Source organism: Misgurnus anguillicaudatus, chromosome 4 (assembly GCF_027580225.2).
Source record: "Misgurnus anguillicaudatus chromosome 4, ASM2758022v2, whole genome shotgun sequence".
NCBI lineage: Eukaryota > Metazoa > Chordata > Actinopteri > Cypriniformes > Cobitidae > Misgurnus > Misgurnus anguillicaudatus.
Genome location: NC_073340.2, coordinates 29,737,192 through 29,762,673, shown reverse-complemented (window position 1 = coordinate 29,762,673; position 25,482 = coordinate 29,737,192). Strand labels below are relative to the sequence as shown.

The 25,482-nt window shown below is 38.6% G+C and overlaps 1 protein-coding gene across 1 annotated transcript; it reads right to left on the bottom strand.

Annotated features, from left to right (window-relative positions):
• Window positions 1–1,115: 1,115 nt before the first annotated feature.
• Window positions 1,116–23,394, bottom strand: hs3st3b1b (heparan sulfate (glucosamine) 3-O-sulfotransferase 3B1b). Its single transcript, XM_055175358.2, has 2 exons — window positions 22,530–23,394; window positions 1,116–4,029 (listed from the first exon to the last, which is right to left on the bottom strand). The coding sequence occupies exons 1-2, from the start codon at window positions 23,063–23,065 to the stop codon at window positions 3,411–3,413; spliced, it is 1,155 nt and encodes a 384-aa protein (XP_055031333.1). The 5' UTR covers window positions 23,066–23,394; the 3' UTR covers window positions 1,116–3,410.
• Window positions 23,395–25,482: the final 2,088 nt, after the last annotated feature.

Below are 25,482 nucleotides of genomic sequence, written 5' to 3'. Positions count from 1 at the left end.
CAGTATTGTTTTTGTAAGGTTTGTCTGTAAAAACTACTTCAATGTCTTAATATAACTAAGGCCTAGTCCTGGATTAATCTAAACCCTGTCCAGGAAACCGCACCATAGAGTTTAAAGAGCACCAATGGTCTGATTCACGGTTTTACATGTCCTTTGGTGTGTAAGTGTGTATTAGTACATGTTAACAATATGCAAAAGGTACAAACCTCGAAGTAAACGATGACGCGAGTTATCATCTCCAACGTAAATCTCTTTTCTTGGACTGCAACAAACACACAGATTGTAGGCAGATTCCTGCACTTTTGTCTTGTTTTCAGTAGAAATATCTAAAAATTCTTAAATCAAGATGTGTTTTCTTGATAAACAAAATTACCTAATGCCAACAGGGTGAGAAAATTTTGCTTGAAATAAGTGTTTAAGAAAAACAAAATCTTATTTCAAGATTTTTTTTCTCACCCCATTGGCAGATATTTATGCTTGTTTTTAGCACAAATTAACTTAAATTGATTTTTTAAAATAATTTTGAGTCTAAAAACTAGACTTATTTTCTTAGGTAATTTTGCTCATCAAGAAAAAGCATCTTAATTTAAGAATTTTTAGAGATTTCTACTGAAAACAAGACAAAAATACTAAGTAAGAAAGTCATTTTTTGCATTGGTGTGGGATTGGTGACGTAGAGAATTTCTCCCACTTCAGACTCACAGTCTGTAAGTTAACTCCTGTTAGTATTGCATTGTGGCCGAATTTTTCAAACATGATAAGGAGCGTCACGGTTTCGGCTGACATCAGAGGTATTTAGGCCAATCACAACATACATATTAGCTGGCCAATAAGGAACACAGAGCTTTTCAAATCCGTGCATTTCAGGAACAGAGTGAAATCTGGAGTTATAAAAATGTACGGTACGTGGAAAATAATCAGTTTTTTAACCATAAACCATGCAAACACGTTGTATTATACCAAATATAAACAAAATAACGTTGGTTTTAGCAATAAATTAGGTGCTCTTTAATCTAATACAGGCACGGATGAAAGGAAAATCAGTCAGTTTGTTAATATTCTGTCTAACTCTTCTTACTTTGTGTACTGTGAATAATGAATACAGAATAAAGCAGTTTGGTAAAATATATATTTTATTTTATTCTTCATACAAAGCATAAGTATGAATGTTCATTATTTCATTATCTAGACACATCCATTCCATTTTGATCTTTCATGGTGTAAAATTAATTCTTTTTGATACCACAAAATACTTGGTTTACATGTCTTCCTCATCCTTTGTACATAAAGATCATTTCTAGTGTATTTCTTGTGTTATACTTATTGTGTGTAAAACAAACATTTGAATGTTTTTCATAAGGTTGAATAAAACTCAACCATTAAACAAATGCATCAGCACAGACTGCCTGACCGCGGGCAAAGATATGAAACTTCACTCATATCAAAATTCATATCCATTTCACATCACATGTAGTCAGTGAGAGACAACGTTCACATGTATTACTCGGAAAATACCTGAGCAATAAGCTCCTCTTTGACGTGAAGTAGATGTTTCTGATAAACAAAACCGAAATCCAATTGCACTCGTAAATCTCAGGAGGCCCTAAGGATTAACATTTGATGAAAACTCGCTAGACCTTTTCTCACTGCCATCATCTTACTGATTTGCTTATAAATGCAATGCGAATGCAAGAAACAAACTTTGATGATTTCATTAGAGTTGGAGGATAAACTTCACATTGTTCTTTTCTTTGCCCCTCCTGAACGTTTGATTACTTTATAAATTGAATAAAGTAGGAAAAACGCCCAGGGAAATGTCCCCCGCTTCCCCCACTTAGAAGGCCAACAAGATTTGTATGGCTGTGTCCACACAGCTGATAAATATTACGATCTCCTCTCCAAATGAAAGGAAGTTGGCTAAACACAGCACAGGGCTTGTTCGAGGCACAGCATGTTCGAAAAGCAAACAAAAAATAATTGAGCTAATTCAGACCGCTTTTCTTTTGTATTTTCGTTTGCACCCATCCAAAACCAAACAATTAGACAACCCTTTCCCTCTGCGTTTCATTTCCAAATATTAAAAGCGGTGAGATACATGAAGCCTGGGTACATCCGTAATGACCTCTCCGAATCTGGTGCAAGATGAGTATCTCTCAAACCAACGATAAAGCTAAGTTGTAGAAAGTGACATGTTGGCTCCTTGTATCTATAAAACCCTACACCTTAACTCATTGCTGAGGTATTGAGAGCTGATCCAGGATCAGGTGCTTTGAGCGCATAGTAACTAGAGCTGCAATCATTTGTCTTGCCGTGAGACAGCCGCCATCTCTGCGGTCATGGGGTGACTATCACAGATAAAGAGGGACTGTTTCTTTCCCTTTTGCGTTTCAAAAATTCAAGTAGAAAGACAAACACAAGCACATGGAGGCGACATGAAACCAAGAAATAAAACAACGAGGTGTCTTTAGATGAGTTCATAAGCTTGTTAAAATTTGGCAAGAAGCAGAGAACTGAGATAAGGTGATTATGTTGTGAACACAAAAATGAACCTCAACATTAATGGTTTTATTTTTCTAGTACGAGTCAATAGAGAAACCAACTCATAGCAGAGTAAAGCTTTAAAGATGAGGATGAGGCTTGGCTCCTTCAAACGGCTTTGAAATGTTACTGAGACTTTACTTGACCTTTGAACCTTTCAGACAGGGAAGTAGCCCGAGCCAAGGCCATAAAGCTGGAGAAACCTAATCGATCCATTCGGATGAGTTACACGATTAGCATAATGTCGACATGTCGCCTCGCTGTTGTCAGAGATACTATTTAGCCATCAATAGATTGGCCATTCATTACAGGAACCGGCGGTCAACCCTAAACATGAGTGATACTGTAGGTAGCAATTAGAGATATTGATTCTCGTGTTATCGAATGAAGACGGACATTGGATCAGCTCTCTTGCTTAACTTAGTGCCAATATGGAGTGTAATGAAACATGAAATGCAATCAAGAGAACAAGCTTTAAAGTGAAATACAGTCCGTGCCTGGTACATTTTAGTAGACATTCAGAATTGAATAAATTGTGGATGTCTGTTGCTATTGGTTTGTAAATGCACTTTACCCGTAACAAACAGTTTGTCAAACCATTTTCGAGTTCAGAATTTGGAAGCACCATTATTCAATGTGTATGGAAATAACCACAGCGAATGGAAAGTGTCGTGAAACTCAAGGGCAGGATGTTATGTACAAAATGGTTAGGCAGCTTAGTGAATTAATTGCTTAGAAATTAAAAATAAATTATTATAAAATAGATTTCTGTACATTTTACATATATATAGCAATTATCTCAATGTCTTTTTGCCATTTCAAATACACAGAAAATGAAAAAATAATAATAATGACATGTCCTCCATTCACCGTTAATCCCAACCAAAATTATGCCCAGTCATCTGGTAGAACTTCATGTTAAAAGGCCTGTAAAAGTCTCTAAGTCTTTGCACCACCTCAGGGTCAATGTTTGGGTGGGTCCGCCCTTTGGTTTTGCCCAGGCAATGGGGTTTGCTGCTGCCCTCGGCTTTCTTAAGACAAGGGAAGCCCTTGGTCTGATTGAAGTAAAAGTGTTTGTCTGTGATGATTCTTTTTAGGCCCAGGAAGTCCTGCACACGGCCCAGCTCTCCGGCCGGATCGGTGATCAGACGCTCTCCGCTCACGAACAGAATCTGACGCATTGGGAAAAACTGCAGCCAGTTGTCCAGGTGCTTGGCGTAGATGCCGATCTGAATGGCGCTCCACGAGGTGTCAATCAACCCTGTAGTCCTGTTTTTAAACGTCAGGCTCTCAAAAGTGGGAATGTCGGGTTTCTTGGACAATGTCTGTGTGTAGTCGGAGATGGCTCGTGTGACGGGGTCCCTGACCACCACGATCACCTTAGTGTCGCGGGACATGGCATAGATCCGGGAAGGAGCTTCACGCGTCACAAAGTAGCTTGGGGTTTTCTCCATGGTGATCTGGCCCTCCAGGGTCTTAGGCATCAGGTCCCTATGGAGAAAGAAAATAGACGGGGGGTTAGAATGGAGGTGTAATGAAAACAAAATATTGCATAATGCAATTAAACAGATGGTGCACATGGTGTTTCTCAATCAATGAGCCAATTCAAGACCATGAATCTGGGTTAAATTTAATTAGCATTGGTTGCTTACCACATGTAGATGCACAAATCACTAAATGGGATGTCATGTTTGTAGAATTATAAAGGTTTTCTAATGCAATACATTCACAAGCTCACTTAGCCTAATTTGTTATTATGATCTATGACTTTTTTAATCTCTCAAATGCATATATGCTTATACCCTATAGATGTTTAGACCAGCGCTAGTTACAAGTCTTTCCATTAAACAGTTTTCCCAACTAGTAAGGGTTACAGATAATTGGTTAATCATTTGGGGCAAAGCCAGTTGTGGAAACAAAATCCAATCTGAATCTTGTAGGTTTCCAATGTATGACCTCAGGAATAGTACTAATCATACTGACCACACAGACCTAAACAACAGTTTATACTTCAAAGCAACCGAGGCTAATGCAAGTGGCCACACTCATAGTAGCAAAGTCCTTCAAAACGTATGTTCTTTCCACATAAAAGTTCCTCTGGCTTGTTTAAAGACAGCAATCTGTTGCAGGCAGCTTTCGGGTGAGTTGGTGAAATGAATAGGCTATGCGCAGAACCACAATCAAGGGCTTGTTGAGCGGAGGTTTTCAGAATTAAAAGTCAACAGCAAACAGCAATGTTAACAGCAAACAGACTTGGGTTTCAGAATCCTGGCCAATCAGGAGGCCAGTACTGTATTACAGTGGGAGAATTGACAAGAGAAGACTATGAATAACTGGATCATATTTTATTGTTACACACTCCTGTAGAATGTTTCAATAGACATCAGACCAGGCATGAAAAGTTGATCAATCTGAACTTATGCGGATATTACCAATCAGGAGCTTGCTCTAGTAATCACATGAATATGATAGAGCGAGCTGAGGCAGAAATACAAAACAACAATGGAGGACAAAATCATCGTCCCTTGATTAGTAGTCCCCTGCTATTGAAATTTACCAAGGGGACTACTTTAAGTCTCTGCGTAATTTCATTGCGCCTCCTGCAGCCATGTTACGGCAGCAAAGTCCTTGATTATTACGCTGGAATGAAAGTATAGTTCCTAGCCATATCGGAAAATCACAATTTTTAATTTTCCGTCGTCTTAGTACACAATGTAACTACAAAAGAGTCAAGTTTTAAATAAGAAAAATGTCAAAACTCTTTGATTATTTTTGAACGCGATGCTAATGGTCTAATCAGATTCAATGGATTATGCTAAGCTATGCTAAAAGTGTTACCGCCAGACCCGGAGATCAGGTGAATGGATTCCAAAATGGTAAAAATCAAGTGTTTAACTCTACGGGAGCTGGAAAATGAGCATATTTTCATTGTTCTTTTAACTCAAAATGTTCAACTACACGCAAATAGTGATTTATTCGCTCCATTCGTGTCTGGTATGAATGCACAGTAAGATCCAACACATTACCATTGCGTTTCTAACACAATGCTGAACTACAGGAACACTTTGGCCCAGATTTCCTAACGCCTCTTTTGCCATTAAAAACTACTTTCAGGATTTACTAAAGATTCAAAAATATCCACCCCCATTTGCGCTTTTTGAAATTTGCATTGTTTAGTAAATATGTTCTATTTATGATGAACGGTTTCTTTGAGAGATCAAGTATGTCCAACATAACCCTGGCCGTTATTCAAACAGAAGGCTGCATCCTTCGCATTTGTAGGCAGCATACATCAAGTCTTATTTCAGTATATTACCAATTCTAAAGTTTACTATTATACTTATCTAATCGTAAATTGTTGTATACGACTTGCCAATGTAATGCTCAGTTAACAAATAAACCAGGCTTAATGGTGTATGCAGCGTCCCTATGCGACCTCCGTAAGGTGCAGCCTTCCATTTGAGAAACACCCCTGCATGTTCCCCCTTGTTGTTTACTGTATTTCAGTGTTTCAACAATTGTGAAGCCCTATTCTGACATAAACAGGCTCAGAATAAGCCTCCGTGGGGTATGCACAGGTAAAACTCTCGCTGGTCTGTTGTCTCTAGAGTATCAATTTGTGTTGTTGGCACCCGTCACGTGTTTATGCTCGACCATGAACCGACCATCTCGATACATCCCTAAACTGTACACAACGGATTTTCCCGGATCACATAACCACTGCCTCTCTTTGTAGTGAAACTTAAACAGCACTCAATGCTGAATGAGAGAACAGCCTAGGGCTGCTGGAGGTAACTCTGATTTATTTGATGGAAAGTTGTTGGCAGATTTGTGTGGTTACGTGTCTTCACTAAAGAGCAGGCCACAGATCCAATTATGATAATATCAGTTTGATTACGGCTCTGTCAGAACGTTGGAGTGACTGTTTAAAGGATAAAACCTCATTAATCTCTGAAAAATGAAAACAGATTATGTCAGTGTAATTACAAACCATCTATATGTGTGGATCTAATGATAATGCAGGCGTTTGTCATTTTACTGTTGAACCACCTGCATCTGCCGTACCGGGTAATAAATCACACAAATACATGTACACCAAAATCACCAAACATGTGCATTTCAGGTTTTGCATGATTTAACATAAAAACATTACATTACACATTACTTTTTCTAGCAAGTGCAAACTTGCATGTGGTTAAAAAAATGTGAATAATACAGTAAAGCTGCCACCTACGGTAATGACCCAAAACTACCTGAATAATACAGAGATCGGGGAGTGAAATCAAACTCGGGTTCGAGCCAAACAATACAACCAAGTGTGAAAAGGGTATGGGGGAAGGATTCTTGAAAGAGGGAAAATAAAAAAGTTGTGAGGACCTTAAAAGAAAAGCCTTCAACGATCACTCCATTGACTTCAACAGAGCGCAAAGATGAAGGGCGGGGAAAAGGGGGTTAAAGAAGACAAGTAGGCAAGCTCTTGGAAGAACAATAGCCTTTCTCGGGCGTTTTGATTTATGAGGCGCTTCTTTTTAGACATTCCCCCAGCAAACAGGCAATGCTTTGACACTCGAGCCCTCTTTTTTCCTCTTTTCTTTGAAAATGGAGCATTGTCCTTCTGTGATCTTAAAAAGCAAGGGCCATGGAGGGGCCAGGGGAGCAAGGGGGAGGGACATCTTTGAGAATGAGTGGAGAGCACTTCTCTGGCTCTCCGGTCCTCTCAGTGCTGGGAGAGAGGAGGATGTTGAGAGCCCTTGAGTTGTACGTGTGCCTCGAGTGCCTCGCCGACGCATGGCACACGCTGCTACTCGAGCAGGTTAAGATACTCTGTGTGTTAATTATTAAAACTGGGATTAGAAAGTGGAGATGAGTGCTCAGTGATTCTTCTGATAAAAAGAGTCACTACTATCAACATACAAAGAATGGCCTCTGATTCTTGGTTGTGGGATGATGCTACGGGAACTTTGGAAGTGCAAAACTTCAATTGAGCTAAGATAAGGAAGAGACAGAGAGTAAAAGACAAGAGAAACAGGAAGGACTTTTATAGTAAGCATGCTTTGTTCTTCTCGTCAAACATGATCAGATGAGAAGAGCCTGTTTGGCTTATGACAGACACAGTAGCCCCCAAATCCCCCAAGTCTGCTGTATCTATAATCTTACGGCTTTCAAGTCAAGAGTTGTAGTCTGTCTTCCTTTCAACTCTAGTATTGTTATGGTTATGGTTTGACCCACATTTTTCTTCTTTTTCTATTTTTTGCAAGCTGATATGAAGTAGAAACACATTGCACATCCAAGTCTTCAGAGACACACAGCCCTACCTGCAGTTTGGTTTGAAGAGTAAGTCAAAACAGACTGAACCACTGAGCACCTGCATGCGTTCACGTGTCTTTCATATACATCTACTGAGCCTCCCTGCTTCTTTACAGAGAGCACAACTGTAGCGCCTTCGAGTTAAAGCGCTGTTTAAATAAGCAGCAGTGTAATAAAGTCTCAGCAGTCAAATAAACCTAAATTAATCGGCAATGAGTTTAACAGCTTGGCACTTGGAATGCCTGAAAGACAAAGTCCAGAGCCACAAAGCACTTACAGTAAAACAGAAGTACCTACAGTATTTTAAAGTGGTTGCTTGTGGGAAAGTTTTAAGCCTGGGCCTATCGCTGTGTGCCTTAAAGGAAATATGACAATTATGTCCTCATTACTCACCATTATGTCATTACAAACGTGTGTATTTTCTAGCTTTTGCATACTAAACGGGATATTTTTCATGAGTGGGCCACCCATAAATTTATTGGAAAGCTACAATAAAGCACGTTAAAGTAACCCATACAATTTTTATTTCTTGTAAGTGTTCTGAAATTACATGATTGGGTTCCCACACCTTAGTTAACTTTATATTCAAGGACCTTTCAAGGAGGTGCAATACCCTCAAATTCAAGGACTAAATGTGGGGACATATTTCAAGTGAAAGCAAGGTTACATCGTGTTACCTTTTAAGATACATTGTTACAGTTCCCTTTTGAGGGAACTCGCGCTGAGTCACTGCGGTGACACTTTGGGACGCCTCCAGGGGTAAGTGCGTCTGAATGTGTATATCAAATGTATGTCACCAAGACAGGGTGACGCAGGAGCCAGCAAGTATATCGCTATCTGAAATACTGCCAAAGATGGCGTTACAGGGATGCAGGAAGTATGACAAGGGAGACGCAGCGTCTCGTTCCCTTTTCAGGGACCAACAGTTACATACGTAACCCAAGACGTTTTCATGTGTCAAACACAACTATGCAAAAAAGCATTTTGGTATGAATCAACATTCGCATACAGAAGATATAAGCATTTAAAGCGAACAGTTTAGCACGTGTGCTTAAAATGATGTGTACTTTTATGATATCATACTCCACTACACAAGGAATAATATGGATTTTTTTCCAGAAAACTTCTAAAATAGATTCAAGCACTTTCAATGACCTGTATCTATGCATGTATTTTTTCAAAAACTTCCCAGGGCCTTGAATTATTTCCCCCAGATTCACAAACTTTCAAGGATTTCAAGGACCCGTGGGAACCCTGAATGATAAAACAGAATCATGCACAATCCATGTGTTACATGATTTTACGAAAATGTTCAAGTCAAAAACGAGTCAAATAAAAAGAAGAGGAAGATCCTCTGTGACTGAAACATTTGTTTGTGCATATGCATGAACACTCTATTTGCACCATTAATAATAAAAGATTGGTAGTATCTCGGCTTGTAATCCTGTTTTGGATACAAATCTACTTATTTTCAAGGGTTGAGGGTTTTTTGAATGACTCATCTGCATCCACTGGTTCACACACTTCATACACTTCTGTGTCGTATAGTCAGACTATTGATTACAGTGCTCAAACCCCAGACTACCGGTGTCATAGTGATCTAAGCGTTGTGACACTTCACCCGACCAAAGGCTAAAGGGCCATCTTTCCGGCAAAGCCACTCTCAACCCGTGCACTTCAAACTATCAGAAGTGAAGAGTGGAAAAAACAGATGTGACATTCATGCACTAACAAAGGACAACTAATACTCTATAGTAGAAACAGAGCTTGTTTTAAGCGAGAGAATGATGTCACTTCACAAGTGAGGCAAAGCTAATAAGTAATATTTTTGTTATGAGTTCAACAAAATTGTGTTTCAAATACCCTTATGATGCTAACTATGAGCACAGAAACATTACTTTGTCTCCCTTTTGGGAGAGAAATATGGATGGAGGCTTTGTGGATACATCTGGTAGCCCAGACACCTCCAAGCCTGCATGCACACAATATTTTTTGAGCTTTGTCATCATAAAGACCCAAGTGAAGCTGTAGATTTCGAATACACCCTGCAGAGCCCAGAACCTTCACATTATATTTAACCGCAGAGCAAAACTGCAGCCGTAAATCTGTGGAGCAAAACTGGGTTTTATAGCCCAAGCACTGGGAGAATGGTAATGTGATGGCAAGAGGAGAAAGCAGGAGAAAAATACTGTGAGATACGATGTGTGTAGCTGCAAGAATCTGCAGTATTTTGAGAGTCACTTAGAGGTTCATGAATGAGAATAGCCAGGGGTTTCCTCTTAACGTGCAATGCTAAAGTCAAAGAACTGTAGATAGCACACACAAGCTGGTGCATTTATATCTGCTTTGCTTGATAAAGGTGCTTCACGGTGCCATAAAAGAACCATTTTTGGCTGAATGGCTCCATGTAGAACCTTTGGTTCATTGTGGAATCAAAATGGTTCTTCTATGGCATCGCTGTAAAGAACCTTTTAATTTTGAAGAGTGTACCTTTACCTTAAGTAAACTCTCCAAATCTCAGTCCATGTTCCTTGGGTTTCTCCTCAGCCTCTGATCTTTGCCATGTAACGGTGACGTGAACAAAGAGGTGTACGGATGACCCGTTTAAGGTGTTGGTGCATCTTAGCTTGATGTCCTGACATTTTCGCTGACAGATATCGTCGCTGGATCTGTTTTAGATAGGCTATCACATGGAGATTAATAATGAAGGAATGGGGAGGATTGCAGACACTTCAGACCTGCCTTTCTCCGAGAATAGAACACCGTTTCTACAGAGTCGTCTCTAAAGACGGTTACACCTTAATGCCGATCTAGTTTCTCATTAAATTATTATGCCTGAGCGAGCAGCCAGACAGACTTTCGGAAAACTACTTAATCATCACTTTGAGGTTAAAACATTTACATAAAACAGACCTTGAAAGGTCCAAAACTGCCCCCCCCTAAACAAAAAAAAAACACTTAGGAGAAACACAGTAAGTATACACAGAGTGCCGGGTGAGCTGGTTAATCTGTATGTTTTCTCAGAGTGGGGGGTTTTGGTTTTGGGCCTCTTAGGGTGTCAAGGGTAGAAAAATATATTTAAACCTCCCGGTAGCACTGTGTATATAAAGATGTTCTACAATAACGTCTGTATCGTGAGAGAGGGTATCTGCTCAAAAATCATAGGCTGTACTTTGCCAACCACAATTTCAGACCCATTTTCTTTCTTCTTTTCTTGCTCTCCGTCTCACCCTTAAACTCATTCTAAACCACAGCGGCCTCTGAGAAAGGCAGAACACCCATAAATCACAGCGAACTCAGTCTATGGAAGTCGCAATCTGCCCAGACTCCGTTTAGGCATTATTTGCTGCCATTCAACGGCTACCAAAATCTCTTTAAAACAAGAGTTGGGTGTCTGTCGGCTGTTCTGAGCTCTACATTGAATTACAGCCTCACAGCCTTGCCAGCTGAGTGGAATTACTCTGGGTTAGCAACGAGGCTGTGTGTGAAGAGGCTGCCATAAGCTCTAAATAAAAGATGCAGGAATGAAGGAAAGTAATAAAGTGCGACAATCTTTCACTTGGCTACAATGTATAGAGCTAAAAAAGCGATAGGTTTTTAGGGTGTTTAACAGGACTGGCGATTTTGACTATGCTGGACAGGTGTTTTGTGATATTAGCATAGTACCTAAACAATTTTTGTGATATTGGGCCCAATTTGAACATTCTACATCATGTACGGACGAACCCCAGGCTGTGCACCTCCCCAAAAATGTAATGACGCATCAATTCTATGTGGATTGCAAGCACTGTGATTGGTCTACTTCAACCCCCCCACGTAAAAAAACTTCCAAATATATAGTGTCGCATTACCTCATATGCTTTTCCGCTTGCGACAGTAAAAAGAAATATGGACCAAGTTAAGGAGCGATATAAATAGACACTGCCTATGGGATGGCAGTGGCTCAGTGGTTCATGTAGATTGTCTACAAACCCGAAGTTTGCTGGTTCAATCCCCGGCTCCACCTGACCAAGTATCGAGATGTCCTTGAGCAAGACACCTAACCCCAGCTGCTTCCGACAAGCTGAATGGCGCCTTACATGGGTGACACCGCCGTGTATGAGTGAGTGAGTAAATGGGTGTATTCGAGGGAAATTGTAAAGCACTTGGGATGGCCATGGATCTATGAAAGCATTATATAAATGCAGTCCATTTACCATACTAGCGGTCAGCATGTCAATGCGGCCAACAAAACAGAAGTAAAAAAAAAATGATGCGTAGCCTACAGCGTAGAGGAAATGGCGTAGGTCTTGCGCTGAACTAAAATCAGGCTATAGAGTTAACAATACATTTACACGGACAGTAAGCGTTAACACTACTCATTTACTTTTAATGGGTGACATCATGCATTGCTGAACTGAATTGTGAATCTGTCGGGTCACTGCCATTGTGCGCAGCAGAATTTGAACATTTCTCAACTTTTCAAGCGCCAACGCGTGCGTCAGCCAATCACTTCGCTTATGCAAATAACCTAGTGCAGGCCAACCAATTACGTTTACGCAAGACCGGAGCATGTGTTGCGGCCACTGTGATTGGCTGTTGGCCGCGCTTCAGACAAGCCACCGTCAAGCATTAATGCTTTCGCCGTAAGTATGTGCAACAGTTATAATGATGTTTGCCTTAGCAAACCCCACATTTAGTTTTAATTATGCTTTAGGTTTTTAGCATACACCATCTCCGCACAAAATTATGATGAAAGAAACATCCAATTATACAAACATTTAAATAGATACTACTTAGACAAATCCTTCTTTTCTTATATTACAGTACTCCATTGCTTACTAGCCTACTAAATGTCTGAAATGAACATTATAACATGAAATATTCAACGTCTAGTGACCTATGTACGTTCCACAAACATAAGCTCTCCCATTTAATCCACCCTTGAGTTATTAGCACCGATAATGACTGGACCCCAATGTTTATCTTGCTCTTGCTAATCCGTAGTGGTAAGCTTGTTTACCTTGGGTGTTTGTAGAGGGTGTTAAAGGACTAGTCTCACACTTCATTTACATTCTCACTGAGTGACACAACGACTCTATAGACTTTTAGTGGTGTTTAGTGTAACTAGCACAGATGAACTTGTAGCATGTTTACCGACGATTAGCATTTGAGAGGAGCTACGAAAACCAAACAGTCTGTAGATCTGCCTTGAAACAGAAGATATGATAAATGTTTTGTGACAGCTAATCTTATAGTGAGTTATATTTTTTATCAACTGGGAGTATACAATTTATACAATAGCAAAGAATAATTTGACTTAAAAGTATCCTCAAAAGATCGTCTCTGTAGAGAATATGATCCCTCACTGAATTGTTATAAAACTGGCACAGATATTCTTTAAAGACCTTCAAAGTCAATCCTTTTTCAAGTTTCAAAGCCAAAAAACTGAGACACAAGCACATACAAGCATGCACCCATTACATCCTGTTTTGCTTGGCACAAAGTCCTCCCTAACCGAGAAGCTTTTAAAGACAGGTGAGCTTTAAAGTGTTGGGAATTTCCTTTGTGTCTGTCAACCCGTTACATCAGAGGCCTGCAACACAGCTGCATTACTTTGAGGCCGTAGGTAATGGTTTACAAATTCCTGGGGACTATTCCCCATCCCTAACCTGTAATTAACTATATGATGTGGTGATAGAAGCGGCATGGACTATTAAACTGCACAGATAAAACAGGAAGGGTAAGAGAAGAGTTTGGCTCACTTCTACGGCAATTCTGACAAAATGTTTGGACGACAGCCTAGCTTTGGTATCACAGCGCCCGTTGAGAAAATGATAACTGCCGTGAAACACAAGGGATCACTGTCGAACCTTTCTGTTGACTGTAATCATCCGATAGCGGGTGTCACAGGTGCAGTTTTGATTTCAACGTTCAGGTATTTCAGTGTAAGAGTACATTGAGATGTTTCAAGAAATGAGATCTGGGTGCTCTCCGTGCCAACAGGACAAGCCATTCAAACCACATAATGCAGATTTGTGTAAACGTTTGAGACATGCCATATGAAACAGAGAAAAACTAACGCCCATCTCATACTCGCGAAATTAGACTTATGAGGTGTCATGAAACATTTTGATATATAAAGAAAAATGCAAAGTAAGAGTATCAAAATAAGAAGCATACAGTTACAAACATCTCTTCATGTACTATTTTCCACACGATTTCAAATGACATCATACAAACCAATTTTGTTGGTTTTTTTCACATGTAAGGGGGAAATTTTCATTGCCGCAACCAAGGCATAAAGACCAATATTTATTATTATACATCTAAAAAATAAAAAGCTTCAGTGTATGTTATACTATAAACATTTACAGTAAAGAAACGTGGTATTTGGTGATCATTGGTAAATGTAGAGACAATAATAAGGAATATAAATGTGTCCAAGAACAATTTTCTCATCCTCCGCAAATTAAAAAGAAAAATTGTTGGAAGGGACATCATTGACTGTTACACTTAAGATGGCTACCAGGTAAGCAGTTCTTATTTTTTCTTGCCAGATAAAAGTTGAAATTTTGTTTGTCATAGTACCTAGATAACTTTTTAGTTTTCATTACCGAAACATAAGTTGTAAATGCATATATTTAATGTAATATTATGTTGCGGTAATGATAAATTTTGATAATGATAATCTAAAAATTGTAAATAATTTTATTGGAAATATTTTTTAAATCCTCTAAAAATAATGGTTATAGTAAGTTCAGATCTTAATCTTATATGTGCAAAAAACAAATTGGTTTCAAGGGCTTTTTAAAAATTCTGATGCTGGACACCTTCTAAATCTGGATTTCGTGAGAATCACCCATTTAGGTTTAAAAATGTTTAAAATATTTTAATTTTTGAAACTGATGTGACTATTACTATTGATGGCAGGATTTCAGAATAAGGATGTAAAATAAATAATATACGGCAAAAAAGATTGAGAATAAATAAATGAGAAAGACAATAATATGAAAGGCTGAAAGGGAAAATATGAGAACAAAAGGGATGACAACTCCTGGATGCTGGAGACACTGGGTTTGTTGCCCTGGAGCTTGGTTCACGCTGTGCTCCTGTGGGCAGATCGGCAAAGTGTGTGTTCCTTTAATTGTCTGCTCTTTTCGCGCTGAGGTTAATGGAAACCTCGGGGAGTCTCTACTTCTCCCCTTTTTTCTTTCCCTTCTAATGCTCTGCTTTCACTTTCCTCACTGAGAGACAGACAGACCCACACACAAACACAAACAGTGCCCCTCAAAATCATCTACAGTCACAGTTTTCCATTATACTGCTCCTGTGGACGACCCGAGTCAAATTCCTTTCCAGCGCTCCCTGCTTTCTCATGTGTCACTCCTTCAACTAATAATCCTCCTTGGGGCGTCAGACTTTTACTAAATGAGCTCTGGTGATCTCACACTTGAGAGGACAGACCTGGTTGGAGACATGAGCCAGCCATTACTGAACCATACTGCGAGCTGTGTGAAGTAGCCCCCAGGCATCTTTAAATGTTTATTTAGCTACAGTAAATGAGCAGTTACTGTCTGGAGGAGGAAGGCTAGCATTATTCTGACATGCAACATCCAAATTATCACCTCATTTATAAAGGGTCCAATTCATGGCGAGCTCAGAAGGAGGGTCCGTACACAACATGGAGGGGAGTCTCAAATCTCTATTTTTTCGCCATCTTCTTTCAGGATGAAACAAACAGCAGGAAATTATTGTTTACATTTTTCTTCACACACAACACCCCCTGCCCTCGTTCTCAATGTTCATGTATGTACCTGTCAATAAGGGCATCTTTTCACTGTGAAGGTCAAAAACACAAGTGGTTGACATCCACTTCCAGTTGGGAACTGTCTGCCTCTAGTCTGTAATCCAGTCAGAGGCTCATGTATGGGGCGGCCATGTTATTTAACTTTTTTCTAGGGGGGAACAGGAGCATCTGAATGGCAGACCACCGCAGTGGCCCTCTACTGTCTGGATCTCCCCAGGCCACCCCATTCACAATTAGCCAGTGATCATTTGGTGAATGAAAGCCCCATTCTTTATCCTTAGTCCCTCTCTGATTGGTCTAACACACGGGTAAAGCCATGCCAGCTCAAGCAGGGGACACTGGGGGCCCCTGCACTCTTCCTCTCTGTCCTGACCAATGTGCCCAGTTGGGGGTGGCTTCTGTGGGCACTGAGGCCTACAACAGCCCCGCCTCTGACTGGGGGACGCAAAGCTCGATGTGGGGCCCTGCTTTAATGTGGGATGTAAAGATACATACATACTGTAAGTTCTTATTAAAGACACACACACAGAAAATATGCAGTTTACACACTAAACAGTTGGGCTGTTTCAACCCAAGGTTGGGTAAAATATGGACAAACCCAGCTGTTGGCTTTAAATCAATCTTTGCTGGGTTGTTTTGATCTAAAATGCTAGACTGTTTCAACCCATGGTTGGGTTAAATATGTTTGAACATATGAACAGGTTCATTTAAACTAAAATTTGAGTTTTAAACCATGCAGTAAAACAACCCAGTAGCATAAATTAGTCATTCTATCTCCGAATATACAGAATAAATCAAAACTATATTTCATGGTTGATTCTCGTGAAATTAGACTTATGAGGTGTCATAAAACATTTTGATAAAAAAGTTAATGCAAAGTAAGAGTATCAAAACAAGAAGCATACAATCTCTTCACGTACTATTTTGTACATAAATGACATCATACAAACCAATTATGTTGTTTTTTCCACATTTAAGGGGAAATTTGTCATTACCGCAATGTGTCCATGAATGGATTTGGGTTCTTTGACATGTAAAGCAACATGTGGTATTTGGTGATCATTGGTAAATGTAGAGACAGTTATAAGGAATATAATGTGTACAAGATCAATTTTCTCATTTGTTTAAGCCCTCAAGGAACTAACATTTTTAAAAAATTATTGGAAGGGACATAATTGACTGTGACACTCAAGATGGCTAGCAGGTAAGCAGTTCTTATTTTTTCTCTCCAGATAAAAGTTGAAATTTTGTTCATAGTACCTAGACAACTCTTTAGTTCTCATTACCGAAACATGAGTTTGTAAATGCATATATTTAATGTAATATCATGTTGCGGTAATGATAATTTTTTTATAATGATATTTAAAAAAATGTAAATAATTCTATAGAAAATATTTTTTAAATCCTCTAAAAATAATGGTTATAGTAAGTTCAGACCTTCTTATGTGCAAAAAAATGGCTTCAAGGGCTTTTTAAAATTTCTGATGCTGGACACCTTCTAAATCTGGATTTCGTGAGAATCACCCTTTAGCATTTTTTAAGTAGCCACCCCTTGCCTACAATTAGCAAAAGGTACTATTTTGCGCATGTATCATTACTTCAAACATTTAGGCATATGCCTTTGAATCAAAAGTTTTTTGAAGCCTTGAGGAACAATTCAGTCATCCTCAATATTTGACCGATGGCTTTCGTTACACACGATCTTGTAGCCCCAATGCCACTGCCCTGTCCACCATTACATCTCAGACACGACGACACATCGGTTGAGTGTGTTAACTGCAGCTTACATGTAACAAGAGGAAGACGAGAAATAGAAAGTGTAACAAACGAAAACAGCAAAGCCAGAGACTACTAAAGTAGCTCACTTCTTAAAATAAGTTTAGGAGACTGTAACAGACCGATAGAAATGGAGCTGTGACCGAACACAAAAGCAGAGTAATCCTTTGGTCTAAAGGATGCTGAGCAGTTTAGCCAACACTATAGCATTGTTTGTAAGCGGTCCTTTCAATGTCCTCATCCAGTGTTGTTCAGACTCTCAGCAGAGGATTGTCAACCTGCTGACTGCTGAATGGATGACAGGTTAAGGTTCAGATCCAGCTGAGCAGAGGAAGTCTATTGTACCATGAGACTGAACAGCTTGTAAAGAGGCTCCTTCATCAGTTAATTTATAACAGATTTGCCAAATGTACTATAAGTTAAAATATAATACAAGACGTGTAATTCAGTAAGGGATTTCATTTATATTCCTAAACTCGTATCATTTCATGGGGACAAAGAACACTATGTGTGGGTGGGTGTTTTTCGGAAAGATGAGGGGTTGATCGGGTCTCACCTGCAGTGCAGATGGTCTTTACACAGGCAGTGTTGCTCAACAGATTTTTAGATAACCCAAGCCATAAAGACCTTTAACCCTACACCACACAGTACCCAACATAGCGTAAACTAATCAATACATCTAATCCCACAGGGTCTAAACTGGCTTCAGTCATTGGTTTGTGCTCATCTATGTGTAAGGGTAAATCAGTCACCAATCATCAGTGGTGCACAAAAAACGGACAGCACTGTCATACTCCCAATCCTGTAAACTACAGCTCACTGTTTTCCATCACACCCTGTGTGCACAGACAAACTTTGATCTTTGGTTTGATCTTTCACAGCTCCACTTAGACAGGATGGGCCCTGCTTTGTACAAGCCGGAAAGAGGCGGTCACTGTCCACAGCGTCCTTATGGGTCACCTACACGGTGGTGTAAACTCCCCTGGTGTGTAGGTACAAAAGCAGGTGCACCCATCCAGAACTGACCATTCTATGGATGGGTTCCTCATCTGGATGAGGTGACAGGGGGTCATAACGGCTTTAAAGTTAAGAACTTTCAAGTGACAGACTTCCGAGAGCATTCTCGGAACGGAGCCTTTTCCTCTCATGGAACAATGCTCTAGTCTCTTTGTTAGTCTGCGGTTACAGGTTGCTATTCAGAAAACTCACCCGTAATCTCAGGATGGACTCGGGGATTGCACACTAAAGAGTGTACACTAAAAGAATAGCATTATTCTCAGCTACACCTTTTACCAGAAGCAAAAAAAACCATCGCCTTTAGTCACAGTTGCATATTGGCTTTTTATACTTGGAAGAGATGTTTGACTCCCTACGCTGCTGGTAGATTTAAGCATTACGTAACTATAAGTCACCCACAGCACCAGAGTCTCCACAACGCTCGGCGGTCCAGCTGAGACCCTGTCTGCCTAGGTGGGTGGGATTTTTGTGAAGCCAACATAACCGCTTATTTAATCATTAGAGCTTTTGAAAGAAACCGTGAAAACAGCTCAAAGATTTTTGCAAGATCTTACAAATCAGAAAAATACTTGAAAGTGGATACTATGAAAGCAGAACGCATTATTACACCATAAATCAGCTCACTCTGTAATTTCTTTAACAAATAAAGTGACAGTTTTGAAGACGTTCTTGATAGAAGCTCATTACAACAAAGTGGAAATGTGGCGTGCATGCAGATAACGCTATAGTTTATATAGGTCTGAACCATGCTTATAGCATCTAAAACTGTACAAACTGGTCTATATTAACAAAAGCTCATCTGAAGTCTCTATTTCTCTGTCTGATGCATTTTTTTGATAAACATAGACAGCATATTTATTTTATTTCCTTGCAGTCTGAGAAACACAGATCAATAAAGCACAATTTCTTCTTAATATGGACTGTGAACACATGTGTACAAATGAAACTACTCGACCCGACCTTATTAAAGACACAGCTTGCATGCTTTCCATGCCCTGGGATAGTTTTAAAATACACAGTTGCACACATCTGTACCATGAACTCCCTTTTCCATTGCACAGCAATCTAACACTTTGTATGTGGGACTGTTCGGTCTTGTGGTGAAGACACTTTCTTCTTAGACTTCTCTACTTCTGTATAATGGCAAAAAGGAAATGAACGCTTGTGTCAAAAAGCAGACCGTTTTCCGACCAGTTGGAGACTTACTCCAACGCGTCTGTCTTTCAATTGCTCCAAATACTCCAACACAGTTTTGGATTTTTGTTTTATCAGGGTCACATTAAGTTGCAGACAGAGAGAAAAATAAAAAAGTCTGCATTTGTTTGTCTGTTTAACAGCAGTGCCCAGATATAAAATTTCGTAGTGGCATCAAATGTCCAACTCAAACCAGCTGCAATGCTATGTGAAGGAATATAGTAAAACTTGAGACACAGAAAACCGTTTCAAAACTTTCTTTCATAGTTTATATGCACAATGAATATGGCAAATGGCTCAATCAAAATGTGCATTTAGGATTAACATCTGAGATACATCTTAGAAAGTTCACCAGACAACTAACTTTTCAGCTTGGCATGTTATAAAAGAGAAAAAGTGATTGTAACAAGACTTTATCCTGGGTTTCTTATAGAAATCAACTGTGTTATCTCAGCACACTGACTTATTTAACCACAAGACTTTTATATTAAAATTATAAACAGTGTTTTATATAAATTATTTAAAATATGTATTTTAACTAAACCCTCCATATTATCCCCCTAAGCCCACTTTATTGTTTATTCATTTCTGTTAAAATATATTTAAAAAAAAAACAATATCGCAAGGCCCACTATATCTCAGACTACTTTTTGTTTACATATTTCCGGTAATGTTGCAATTAACACTTTTAATTACTTCCTTGACGTTTGTGTTCTCTGTAAACAGTTTATAAAGAGGGTAATGGCTTAATGTAAGCAATTTATTTAGTTGGACAAGGCAAGGATACATTTAAAGAAACATTTTCGTTACTGCTTTGGTAAATCATTAATGGGATGGGCTTACCGATAATTAACATTTTTGATGAATCTGCTTTAGACAGAATTAAGGCATCTCTGTTAAAATAATTAATTAAATAAATATGTTGTCCTATTGCCTTTTTTATCAAAGGTAATTTTTATCAATTTCGCTATTCTTTTACTCGTCCCTTTATAGAGGGGCAGTGAAACGTCTCATATATTTTAAAGCACTCGGGTTTTAGTCCTCAAACTTGCAAATCTGTTTAAAAGGACGGGCTTGCAGTCCGAATTTTGTCTTCGTTTGGTGCACGGGCTAACCAGAGACTCTCGTCTCGGGCAATAAATCACTTTTTCTCTAATCGGTTTTGTTTTTATACAGTCTATATATTCGTATAAACAATTTTAACAATCGAACAGTAATTGTTTTATTATTTGTAAAATTGTGACACATGCAAATTGTAACATTTTAATAACTACAATAATAACCGGAATATATTTCCCAATCTATAATGCTGAAGTTTATTTTAAAGAAATGATTTAAAAGTTAGAAAGAAACACAGCAATGAATTATGAGCTCTCACACAACCCCCTAAAACATAAGTTGAAAAAACGAAATGGGCCATTTAATGGTTTTCAAAACACGTTCAATTGTAACACTAAACCTAAATTAACTTTCTGAAATAAATTCGTAAGACCGAAATAAGTTACATAAACTATAACAACAGTTTACGGTTTTTAACACCCTGCTGTAAACTGTCCAAAAAGACAAATACAGCTGCATTCAGCTAAACTTTCAATTAGGCCATTATAAACAAGTCAACTACATAATTTACAAGGTACTCATTTTATTGACCAAACCAACGTGACATTCCTGTGGCATGTATACTTATTTATATCATTTTTTATTTTATTTATTTCTCTCCATTCAGACGACCATAAAAACTTCAGTAGGCTACAAAGCACTTGGAAAAAGGTCTAACCTATTGCATTTAATTCTCTTATTTTCTGTTGCACTTATATTTCGGAAATAAAATAGCAAAGCCAACTAGACCGTTTTTAAAAACACAATTCACATGTATAAAGTTGTAAAAGTGAAAGGAAAAGTGCAGCTCCGTTAACCTGCAATGATCCGGTGTGTCCAATAGGGACCACTGCGCTACATCTGTGGTCAAATAGGCTTCCTCTCTCAAACTATTACAATCACAAAATCTGTAATTACCCACCGTTCGTGGGCGATTATGTTTATTTGAATAATATCAGTCGAAATTATTGTGTATTTAAAGGACCGTGTTCAACATTTCCGATTTCGGTTCTTTCCGAATAACTGGGCAAAGTCTAAAACTTTGACAACAACGAAACCAAAGTAAACGTTTAAACTGGGTTGTGAAAACTAAAGCTACTGCCTACGACTTTTTCCAAGTCGGTGTTTTTTTCATCCTTTGTATAAACATTAGAGAATTGTAAATTAGACTGCATCATTAAGAAGTAACATTATGCATTATACCATAAAGTAATAAAAAGTTTGACATTGAACCATATGGTCACATTTCAATAATAATAATAATAAAACAGCATGATATAGGCCATAATAATGCGGGGTTAAGAATATATTTGTACAATATTTGGACATCTGATAGGGCAAACGAAATAATTCAGGACCTATTGGACCATAGTTATAATCAAAAAATCACCTTAAAAATGCTAAAGCTCAGAGAAAGCATTTAGGCTACTTATTTACATTAACCAATAAAAAATAAATCAACACGTGAATTAAACTTAATTGTATTTCTACTATGACTACCGAGTTTTTCAGCATTTAGTCTAAACCTGAGGTCATTGAACTTTTGTGTAAGTGTATGTCACTGTGTATTATTGCTTACGTCTGTCTCTATGCTTATGAGAAACAATATTTCTTGAAATGTCACATATTGACAGAAAAAGCTTTAAAAGCGGACATCTTAAAATAAACATTAGCTAAATAGAAATAGCAGAAGTTGTCTGGATAGATTTGGAATAAGTGCGTTAATAATAATTCGCTTCACTGAATATTGTTATTAAGCCTCACAATTAAGGAAATACACGTTTTTGCAAGCGATTATTACTGATCTTACCTGTACCAGTCCAGTCCGTTGTCATAGTTACGGTCGAAAAAGTGCGGCTCCGCTCCGACCGCTCGGATATCAGGATGCACGCGCAGAAACTCCAGCAGCGCGCGCGTGCCGCCCTTCTTCACGCCGATGATGATCGCCTGAGGCAGCTTCTTACTGCCCGAGCCGTTGGAGAAACTCGAGAGCGGAGACACTTTCTGATCCCACTCGGCTCGTTCCAGCTCCACTTCATTTTTAGAGAAACCTCTGGGAGCCCTCCTGACGATAGGCTCATCATAATCAGACTCCAAGTCCGTCCACGAGCTCTGCGGTCTGGACACCAGTTTGGACATCACCGGGTCCTCTGCGACGAACTCCGTGTCCCTCGCTCGGTTAATACTGTCCGCGACTAAAGTTGACGGCATGGTGGCACAGTAGCCCACGCAGGAGTACAGCATGTAGACCCAGAGGAGCAGCATGATGAAGAAGAGCCCGAGTTTCTTCTTCCCGGGACTGACGGAGAGCGCGTAAAGATGCTGACAGGACGGGCTATATCCCATAAGCCCGGTGGACCTTCACACTCCAGCTGGACATACTGACGGGTCGGTACAATTCTGTCCAGGTCCGGCCTCAGGAATCCCCGCTGCCGTTACGAGCCATGCGTGCGCGATAAAATAAACACCAATCCACGGAAATTAAATAAACTACCCCAAAGTGGACCGAACATCTAGGAGCTCAATTTAAATTCACTATTATGTGCCATAACTCGAGAAAACTGACGAACTCGACCGGTGCACTTGATCCCCTGTCCGAAACCGAGCTGTGGAAGCTGCTCCCGGTCGCATCCCCGTCCCGTCCTCCTATGTGTGAGATTCTGAGCGCACTGAGCGGAGTACTAGACCTTATACAGCGCTGATGCGGGTGATTGACACCTGGGCCGTCCTACCGCAATGCAGTGATTTGAATAATGGCGGAGCTGTTGAAAGAAGCCTGCCAATCAGAGGACGATGGAGGCGGGGATTTGTGAAAGGACGCTCGGTCGCGGTTTAACGCTCTTATTGGATAGATTTTGTTAGATTGAAATGCTTTTATTCCTGCGAGTTTCTAAAAGTATTAGAAATAATAAGCAACTAAACGCTTTACGAAGGTAACACGATTCAAAAGCTAAAAATACGTTTCTAAAAGTTTTAAATACGGGGAACAAATAGAGTAGGCTATTATCTAGGCCTATATCTTCCTAATTTTACTAAAGGTTTAAATACACAGACAAGGCAATTGATGCATAAAGAAACACAGACTTGAATGGTCTGTCTATGTCGTTAACTCTTAATTATCTTATAATGTGTATTACTTTTTAATGTTTATTATTTTAACGTAAATGTTGTGCAAAACTTTGTTTTTAAATGTGCTTTATAAATAGGCTATACTTGTCTGACTCTACTGATTGAATAACTTAATATAAAGCGGGAATACTAGAATACAAACGTGTCAAAGTTGTACGTCCATGCAGTTATTTGATGAATTAAATGGGTCAAGCCAAGCAGAGACAAATATTTAGATTGCTTATAAACTTTTGCAACGCAAGAGAAAATTTGCACTTCACCTATTACTGTAATGTAAAATAAAATCAGATGTGTAATCTCCTTATAATACATTTTAATTAGCAGACTATTAGATCAAAAGTAAAGCAAAGTCACAAGATTCAAAGACAAGTCAATTCTCAAATGGTCGTCTTAGCTATATTAAAGAATAAATATAAATTCTGTAAAATGAAGATTATTTAAAAAAAAATTCGATCCGTCAACTTTATAAACCTTTATAATGGGACAATTTTAACTCAAATATATTGCTTTAAGACGTTTTTAAAAAATTTAACTATTAATGATTTTTTATATTTCTAAGTTTATAATTACATTTATTTGCATATATTTATTTATAATTAATGGCGAGCGCAAATTTAACGGCACAGTAAACCAAAACTTTTAATTATTTTAATATTTCGGTAACTGCGCTTTTAAATTGAAAAGTTTTTAGTAATTTGATATTTTCTTTGTAATAGTTAAAGGTGACCAGCGTGCTCTTGGCCGATTTGGCTATGCATGTTTTCGACAGAAGATATTACTTTAAAACGAAAAATAGAAAAACAACACATGTCGATAATAAAATGTAAGATTAATTTATGTAAAACATTGTATAACAAAATATATAACGTTATCACCGAATGTTAGAAATGTGTTGTACTCCTAAAAAGTGGCCCTACGGACAATTTAAGCTAATATTGAGAGGAAAAACAGTCATATATCAGATTATCCGACAGCAAATTTTATATATTTATATCGTATGGATGGCGCACCGACAATCAAATAAAAATTTAATAAATCATAGGCCCCTATATGTACTTGCCTCGATAATGTGTGTCAGTATTAAAAAGACCACAGAAGATTAAAGTTTAGGTCAACTTTTTGAACATTAAAACATTTTTCTAAATTGTAAATCAGCACAAATTCTCATTGTTTAATTTTCAGATATTATCAATTGAAACTTGGTTAAACCTTTTCCTCTTTCTTATCTTTAATAATCGAGGAGGAAAAAAATAACATGGTAAAATCTTTAAAATCAGTACTGCATTTCCCCCCTCATAATGATGCATATTTCTACATCACTATTGACTCTGGCACAGACCTTACACTTTTCTGTCGCCTTTAACGACTATAATGTATAAACTAAACCACATTTCTAAGATTGATGTCACTGTGTGGGTTAGAGAACGAGTGACTCCCTGAAGAAAAATATATCTGTGCAAGTTTTAAAGAATATTTTGCTTCAGAAACATTAGTTCACCCCATGACTGATTTCAAGCTAGTATAAATCAATTACAAAAAGGCCATTCCCCATACCGTTCCCTGCTTATTTGTGCCAGGAATACTTGATGCAATACTCCCAAAGTCTGCCAAAAATGTTTGCCATCCTGCTTAAC